The sequence below is a fragment of the Leptinotarsa decemlineata genome, unplaced genomic scaffold, assembly GCF_025532065.1.
Source record: "Leptinotarsa decemlineata unplaced genomic scaffold, Ldec_3_MD MMD2_tig00000008_RagTag_RagTag, whole genome shotgun sequence".
Lineage (NCBI taxonomy): Eukaryota > Metazoa > Arthropoda > Insecta > Coleoptera > Chrysomelidae > Leptinotarsa > Leptinotarsa decemlineata.
The window spans coordinates 5,310,518-5,319,743 of record NW_027412537.1 but is presented as its reverse complement, the minus strand read 5'-3'; the positions used below and the strand labels follow the sequence as shown (position 1 = coordinate 5,319,743).

Below are 9,226 nucleotides of genomic sequence, written 5' to 3'. Positions count from 1 at the left end.
TTATGGATTTGCTCATCACTCGTTTTATTTTTTGGTTGGTGTTTTCCTCTTTGGTCTTGAGGTGGAGTAGGTACAGATAGTTTATTCATAAGCAGCCTATTGATCCTGCCATCACTAACTTGAAATAATTTCTTAAAAAATTCTTTGCATACCTTTGTTAGTATTCCGTCACTATTTGGGACATGATACACCCTTGTGTTTGATCGACGAGACTCTTTCCTTCTAGCTATGTTCTGATGTGGAAGTGAACATCTATTTTTAGGAGCAACCCTTATCAGTGAAAATAGGTAGGATGTTTGTAAATCAAAATTTCCAAGTTCAAAAAATCCCTTGAATAACTTAGATTGTTGTGTGGGACTTAGTCTGGTATGACATTTTTGAGCACAAGGGCAGGGTTGATCTGTATCAATTTGTTTTTCTGGAACTGCATTTTTCTTAGTATTTATATAGGCTTCACCTCTGGCTCTCTTCGCCTTCCTCACATTTTTTTCCCACTTTGCTGGTTCTCGTTTACGTTTCCTAGTCTTCTGTGGACCTTCCCTCACTTCAGCTTCGTCTGTTGTATTTGGAGGTATGTTCTCTTCTCCAATAATATCACTTTGATCCAATATTGCTGGAGTAGGGCTTCTCGATGGTAAGTACTCAGAACAAATCTACAAAAAAGAACGAGCACTTCATTGCAAATAATTATTTTTGTTGAATATTATTTTGTAAAACAAACTGTATTGTCTGACATACCTGCCATTCTTTGTTCCACACTGTGATCATCGTTTTCAACTAGATTATCACTATTCATTATTCGAACAACAATAAACACAACACATAAAAATGGACCTAACCTAACTTCTACCTACTGTCAAAATAGGTGTTATGATTCGAGTTGTTTTCACCAATACCATAGTAGCCTAAGTGATATAGGTCACTGTGGCACCACGATTTAATTCGATTTTCGCAACCAGGGAATCGATATAATGCTGCCATCTATGATACAATATGTGAACAACTTTTAGGCCACTCTGGACACAAACATAATACTATAAGCAGTACATTTTTGTAAGAACGTCAATTTCGTGAAATCGTCAGGCCATTCTGGTTCTCGCGGCCTCATTTATAATTATTATTCAATGAGGTCATTTTGTCTAGATAAATGAAATATTATGCCTTTGGAAAACTTCAATAAGCTGTTAAAAAAAAAGTTTTTTGCCAACTTGCTCTATTACTCTCATAAAGTTGAGGATTAACAGGGTCTCACATTTTAATATGATATTTCCACTGATTTCTCTTGAGAAATTATTTTTTATGGTGAAACTGACGATTAATATAGTGCAGTAAAAGTTCACATGTCTGTCTATTGGTTTGGAGCTTGCTGTTATTTGCCTAATTGTGATAACGTGAAAATAGTATTTTTTTCTGTTTTGAAAATTCGATTTAAGTTTTATTTCTATGTAGTTACTTTGTGCAAAGTTGTTTGTCAGAATTTATGATATGGAAAGTCACGATAATCACTTTTTATTCGGTAACAACCATCTACAAAGCAGTTTACGTTAATCATTTCTGACACTGTCTTTTACTCAAATCAAAAAAATTCAGATAATGAATAGTTAAAATGAAGTACTTTCACGAAAATGAAGCATTATGATCTGTAAAAGACAGAACTGTTTTTCCTTATGACTCAGTTTCAGACTTATCTGAATGATGAGCTTCCCATTGTCATTATTAGTCGCATTTTCTGGGTAGGCTATGAACTCCGTTAGCGACTTTGGGAAGCATTATGACTATTAACAGTCCCGCCAGTGTTGTAACATAGCAAATTGAACCCACCTTCAAATATTCTGTTTCTCACACTATAAATGGTGGTAGACAATCTGAAATTCTCTTATATTCTCAAACCAATGGTCTCTCTGTAATTTGGATGTGATAACTAGGTCTAGTTGCAACTTTAATAATTTTTTGTAAATATTAAAGTTATGTTGGTAAAAAAGAACAGATATTTTTCAAATGTTGCATATTTTGCTTTTGCTACCCATCATTTGGCTACCAGTTCAGTCTTTTTAAACATTTGTTTACAACTCAAAACAAATATGAAGATCCAGCAATCACCATTATAATCAAAGTTTGAATCAGAATGGGCAGAGTTATCTTTGTTTTAAATATCACAGAAGTGGCTATCGCCCTTGAAAATTTTATATAGGTCTGGTTTCTTATTGGAGTTTTATCTGGAAGTAAATACCCCTTTTGTAAAATGTTTGAATGGTGATAATCATATTTGATATTGTTTTATTAGTATATGCTACATATATTTAATCTTCTCGAATTTATTTATAGAGAACTCTATTAAAAATGTTTATTTTGATGTATGGCAAAGGTGAAATATATATATATATATATATATATATATATATATATATATATATATATATATATAACCTGAAATATTTGTGAGTAGGTTAATTGTTCTGTTTTTTTCCAATGGCCCAGTGTTGATAGCCGTAAAATTATGAATCATTGTATTCCTCCAAGTACATAACTATCTTCGTATAAATATTTTGAGGTTGATGTGATAATATTCGCAGTTTTAGAAAATATGGGAAATATTGATGTGTCCTCAAGATTTTTTTTTCCAAATACAGCTGTGATGTATTATTGTTAACCTTCAAGACTAGAACTGTGATGTAATTATAGTTAAGGCTTTTTGTAATGGTTTTGAAAGGTTACGTAAAACCGAAAATACGATGTAGTAAAGATTGGTTGATGAGAAAAATATATCACTTAGACATTAATGAGTACTGAAAGAAGAATGAGCTTCATTTCCCCTTTACAGAAAATTGTTCTTTTCTGTAGTAAGTCAGTAAGAAAATATAAATCATGAATTAAAATATTTTTCTTTGAAAACTATTCTTTTATATTCTCAATTTAAGCAAATACATTGATAATAATTTGTCAAAGATAATTACTTATGGATATTATTGACTGTGAACTTGACAAGGCTAATTTTTTAATAATAGTCATTCAAATGGCAATTTTTTTCAGATATATCAGATTCAGTTGAAAGCACTCTTGGATAGATTGTCAACTAGAATACTTCTAAATGATCATTAAACATTTTTGTGGGTCTTATATTTTGAGAAAATTCAGGAAATTGCTCTATATATAGTGAGATATTAATATTAGTTATTTATAGTAACTTAGTCTTATTGAAGGTGCATTATCAACTTTTACATTTTTTGAGTCAGTATTATATACTTTTGTAAATAGTTAAGTAGGTTTTAAAATATTTCTATTTAAGTGCCAAAATATATTGTTAATAGTTGGAGATAATAAAAATACCTATTATTTGTTTATTGTTGTTTCATTTTGGCATGTTTTTATCCCGAGTATACTGTAGCACAGCAAGAACAGATCTTATATTGAAATCGAAAAGTATCTTTTTCAAACCAAAATATATATATATATATATATATATATATATATATATATATATATATATATATATATTCCATAGAGGTTCATCTCCTTCAACAAATATGTAACAAAATGAAACATTTAGGCATCAAGCACGAGAGTATGGCTCAACACTTCCATAAGTCTTCAATGTTCTCAAATAGTAGAAAATTTTTTAATCTAGATTTATTCTAAAAATTTTTAAAAAATCGCAACATCTCGGAAACACTGAGAAGTGGTGAATGTCAACATTTTTGTGCATGATCTTTTGAAAACTTCAGTCATAGTAAACTTCTTGAATTTTTCCTGGAATTTCCTTGATTTGCAGCCAAAATAATTGGGGCTTGAGGATTTCATTGAGTAGACTGCACGTGATTTTTAATAATATTTATTTATTTAACGGGTAGTCCCAATTACAATTTGTTATAAAAAAAATAATTTGTAAAATCTTAACTAAATTGAAGATAATAAATTCAATAAATATATAATACAATATAAAAAAGCAATACAATAATATAGTGATAAAAATCACAGTACAATTTTGTCATGGAGAAAAATGAAAAAAAAAGTTTGTAAAATCTTAAACTGAACTAAAGAAAATAAATACATATCACAATAATAATAATATGATATATAGTATAAAAAGAAAGCAATATAATGATGAAATAGTATAGAATATTCAAAGGAAATGTTTCAGGAAATAATAGCCTGTGAATTGAAAAAATATGGAAAAAAGCAATTGAATTAAAATTTCAATACACACCTTTTCTTTGCAAGACACAACCTGAAAAATAAATTAATACGTTGTAACGATATTCCACCTATTTTAAGTACCTTGAACAACTCCTTAAGCTGCAGCTTAAGGAGTTGTACCAAAAGTTGTTTCGTTTCCTTTCAAACGGTGATGGAAGTGTAAAGTTTGACCTCTGTGAAAGCAGGGGTCAAACTTTAGATAATAATAATAGAATTTATTCATCAATCCATGTTATACATGGCATCATTCATACACACATGTGTAAAACTCATCAGACTAGTCATAAAAAAGGTAATCCACAAATAATTGTTGTTCAGTTTCACAAAAGAATCAGGAAATTTCTCAATTTATTTTTGAATAGAATATTCAGATTCACATCTAGTATATCTCTTATTTTGTTGAAACATTTGATACAAATATGCTTTGGTGAATTTTCAGAATGATGACTTTGCCTAGGGTTATCGAAGTCTTTCTTTATTCCTGGTTCTATACATATAAGTGTCCTTATTTCTTATTAGTTCTTTTTTCTTTATTTTGATGTACATAATCAACTCAAGAATATATAAACATGGAAAGGTTAATTTTTGGAGATTCTTAAACAAAGGTTTACATGTATTTGGATGAGATCAACACATTGTTCTCATCATCTTTTTTTGAGATACCCCCTTTTCAAAGATCATGCCATATTACAGAGGAGACTGAACCATCCCAAAATATAATAATTTCAGGATGTTTACTGATAGTGTCAAGCAGATTTTTTATTATATAGCATATGGTGCTTAGTTTTGAACATACAGTATTTTTCTGCGCTTCCCATTTTAGCCGACTATCCAAAGTAACACCTAAGAACTTGATGAGAGAGAGAAATACGTTTATTGTATCATGAGCTGATATCTCAGTCAATCCTTGTATGGAAACATTACCTTTATTATCACTATACATCCTGTTGAAAAATAAGTATGATAAATGAATTTTGAATGATGAAATTCTTTTATGAACTTACTGTAAAGTGTTTTCGTCTTCACTCAAGAGATCACGAATCTCCTCATTATATAATTCTATGTATGACACTTTAACATTCATTTCCACGTTGGACATTTTATTCAGCTCATCATAAATATGGAATGCAGCTCTAGGAATAATTCTAGCATCTTTATCCTATTAACAATTATTTGTATTCAAAGGATCAACTAATACTACATAATATGGATTTGATACATTTATTATTAATTGTTGTGGAATGTTGTGGATTTGGCAGCGGTGGTAGTGCGCCCGACTCACGATCGGAAGGTCGTGGGTTCGATTCCCGCCTCGACCAGATATTTTTCTCGAGAATTTATCTGGTTGAAGCTGGGATGATTCTGCAACCGTGTTAGGAATCACACGTTAAAAGGTAAGACCTCGTTAGTTCTTAGCTCGCACAAGTTTCTCAACTTCTGAGAGTTGTCGTTCGTATGGGGGCGACAGCTGATTAACGGAAAAACAGATTTTAAACAGATTTTAATGTTAATGAAGGCAATCATCTACATGCTACTAATCAATATTGAATTGAATAAAAACCGTCATTGGGGGACTCAATCTGAGAAACATAGAGCTATCTCAATTTAAATTTATCAACAGAATTTATTTTCTCCTCTTTGTGATTAATGATTTGCCCACTGCAGTTTAGAAAAAAAGGTATTTTGGCTTTCTACTTCTCCATCATTAAACAAAACATGTGAGGAACTTTCCTAGAAAGGAAGAATGAAAATCACTACAGTGAAAACTATAAAAATATGTAGATTGTGCAGGGAGAGAAAGAGAGAGAAATACGTTTATTGTCCTAAGAAAGAGTTCTTGTTGACAAACGATTATGAACTATGTCAAAGTAGTATAATAGTATAGTAGTATTTATATAAAATAGGGTGTCAAACACATTTTTAAAAAACAAAATAAATGCTATACAATTTAATATTCAAAAAATTTCCTAAAAAAAATGCTATATTATAGTGACATACAGTGGTAAACTATAATTCATAAAAAGCGTTGTCATTGTAAAATTCATCTAAACTATAATAGGCTTCGTCAATCAGAATGTCGCTTAATTTTTTCCTGAAAATATTCAAATAACTCTTCAGGTATATGGGAATTTTGTTGGTTGGGGTTTTGATGGTTTCCATAAATTGTATAGATTTACCATAATTTGGATGTTTTTTGGCAAAAACCGGACATATCTGTTTTTTTTTTCTATTCAGTATGAGCCATTTTCAAGGCTATATCTTTCTGTCATCAGATTCCTTGTTAATTAATTTTGTTAACTGGTCAATATTATTGTGTGACAACAGAATATTAGTGTTATCAGTATATAGCATATTATTGATTCATTTCAACAAAAATGTCAAAGCCAGAAGGGTTTCTTGAGATTTTAATCATTTGTTCAAACTATATGTATTTCAATCCTCCAATTAACACGAATCCAAGAACAACACAATATTCAATCAACTTCTTCTCACTTTATGAGAGATAAAAAGTGAAGTAAGATTAAGTAAAGTTGTAAAGGAGTTTATGATGGAGGAAGTCTTATTATATTCTAGAATATATTACAAATACATTTTTTAGTGCTGCCACATTATATTTTCATATATGTTATTCATTAACCTAAATATCACTGGTAGTATATTGGATATCTTCATTCAGTTTTCAATTCATCTGGATGGCTATATTCTTCAGACAATAAAGTATTTTTTGATCAAATGATAGCGACAAGCAATTGCACTAGGAAATTTTTAACTTGGTAAGTACATATGTAAAATTCAAAGTCAACCTCATTGAACTTAGTTGGTTTTTATTCAAAATGAACTACAAAATAAGAAAAAAAGAAACATTCTCAATAAAAACAACTGATATCATATGGTACCTCATAATTACATATCTAGTACATTTCTCAATGTTTCTTGATGAAATATGACCTGCCATTTGGATTCATAATTCCCGTTTCAACTGGTGAATGTATGCACCACTCATACCACACTTTATCTTCAGATTCTGACCTCCAAAATGATAATTCAATCATACCACCCTCTTCAACGTGTACTGGTTCTTGTAATGGAAATACAATAGGAAACCAACTGACCATATCAGGGGTATGAGTGTCTGGATGGATGCTGAGGGTGATGTCTTTGAAAAGTATTGTTTCAAAAAACCCTGCAAATCCTGTCAGAACACACGCCTGTTCACTCTTGAACCTTAGTCTCTTGAATCTTTGATTGTTCACCTTTTCACTCCAGTTTGGATGTGTAAAAGTGAAAAGCTCTTGGGGAGGTGCGATTTGGTAATAGTTTGCAAGATGGACAACATATGGTGTTTCATAACAATACTGTAATGTTTTATCAGCTGGACGGTTCGTTCGAATTTCATTGTAAATTTTGATACTTTGAATTGGAGCAATATAGGATGTGTATGACATAGGAATAGATAAACCAGTTTTTTTCAAAAATCTCTGGGCCCATCAAGACACTCAGGAGAAAGTTCGTTATCTCCAAATGATCCTAATAGTTCTGAAACTAGTATATCCGCCTTCTCTGGTGGCTGATAATTCCTCATATCTTCGTTGATGAGTGTCACTTTATTTGCCCATTCATTATTGACTCGATCAACTAGTGTGTTTATAGCATAGGGATTTTTTTCAACGGCATACACATTCACTTTTCTATTTAATGTATAGGAAACATTTAAAACTGCTTGAACCAAGGGCCCCTACCAGCTCCTACAACCATCACAACTGGAACTTCGTCATTGTCTTTTGGAAAAGCTTCAAGAGCTTTATAAATAGCACTTTGATATGTATCATATTTGACCTGATCCTTTTCAAAAATTTCATAAATGTTTGTTTCTAGATGTTCAGTTAGGGGTTGCAAGGGATTTTGCAGAAAGTCCTCACAGCCATGAACAAACTCCGACATTGTATCCTGAACATATAACTTTTTACCGAGAAAGTACAAATACCTTACATATAAAGATAAATCACCATCACAATCATGTTTGATAACATACTGCACATCAACGCTCATGAATTTCTTTATAATTTCTTGATGCAATCTGGACAAAACAGGTTTCCCATATTGATTTGTAAGAAAGTAAGAAGTGGGAATCACAATTGCTTTAACAGGTTCCCCAATCCATCTGTTTACTTCTGAATTCGGTACTGCATGTTTGATGTCACACAAATCTAACACTAATCCTAAACGTTTATCATAATTACAAAGTGTCCTGAAATCATTCCACAAATCCCAAGAATCTAATTTTGTTTCACAAATAGGGCTAAACCTAGAAGGGTGAATGAGAGGTACATTAACCCAAACACTGTAACTAAAACCTGTTACCAACTTATCATGTAATATACGAGCCAACTGTATGTTGTTGGGTTTGGTTAGTGAAATCCATATTGCTGGAACACCCAAATGTGAGGCAAAGCCTAGCTCTTGTGTTAATATGTCTTTACTGTGTTCTTGAATGTGTTCCACTTCACTGTCAACATCTACATGGGTCAATTCCCCAACAATTAACCTGTTCCATTCTGAACTTCGAAGAACACGATCAGTTCTGCCTATAGCACGGGGAGCTTTGCTTTTCAACTCTCTGGAATAATTTGGATGCGTCAATTGTGTGATTATGAAATGATACCCAGATTCTATGGCAGAGTCGATAGCTTGTTTTATACTAGCAGGACAACTAATGTAAAGACCAACAGAGATTCGTTTTCGTTTTTCTTCACTACTTTCGTCATTCATTTTGACAAACTACTGAATATACTATTTATTATGTCAATTTTTCTTGTTCAGTTTGATTTCAACTCAAACGCTAAACGTATTTTGATGGTATTTTATTTTCTCAAACCATTCCCAAACGCCACACTCAAAATGATGCAGATATCTTCTCCGCCTTATTTGTAACTTGTAACCTATATATTTGATAATATTTCTTCTTTTTTCCAATTACGTCTTGAATATTATAGCTAACAGCCAATGATTTGATTTTCATCTCCCTGATAAG

The 9,226-nt window shown here is 31.5% G+C and overlaps 1 protein-coding gene across 1 annotated transcript; it reads right to left on the bottom strand.

The window, feature by feature from the left end:
- Positions 1–7,002: 7,002 nt before the first annotated feature.
- Positions 7,003–9,224, bottom strand: csul (protein arginine N-methyltransferase 5). The gene is given in 3 exon segments (XM_023166049.2): positions 7,003–7,678; positions 7,681–7,923; positions 7,926–9,224. Coding segments are annotated over 3 exon segments (1,842 nt in total). The 5' UTR covers positions 8,965–9,224; the 3' UTR covers positions 7,003–7,118.
- Positions 9,225–9,226: the final 2 nt, after the last annotated feature.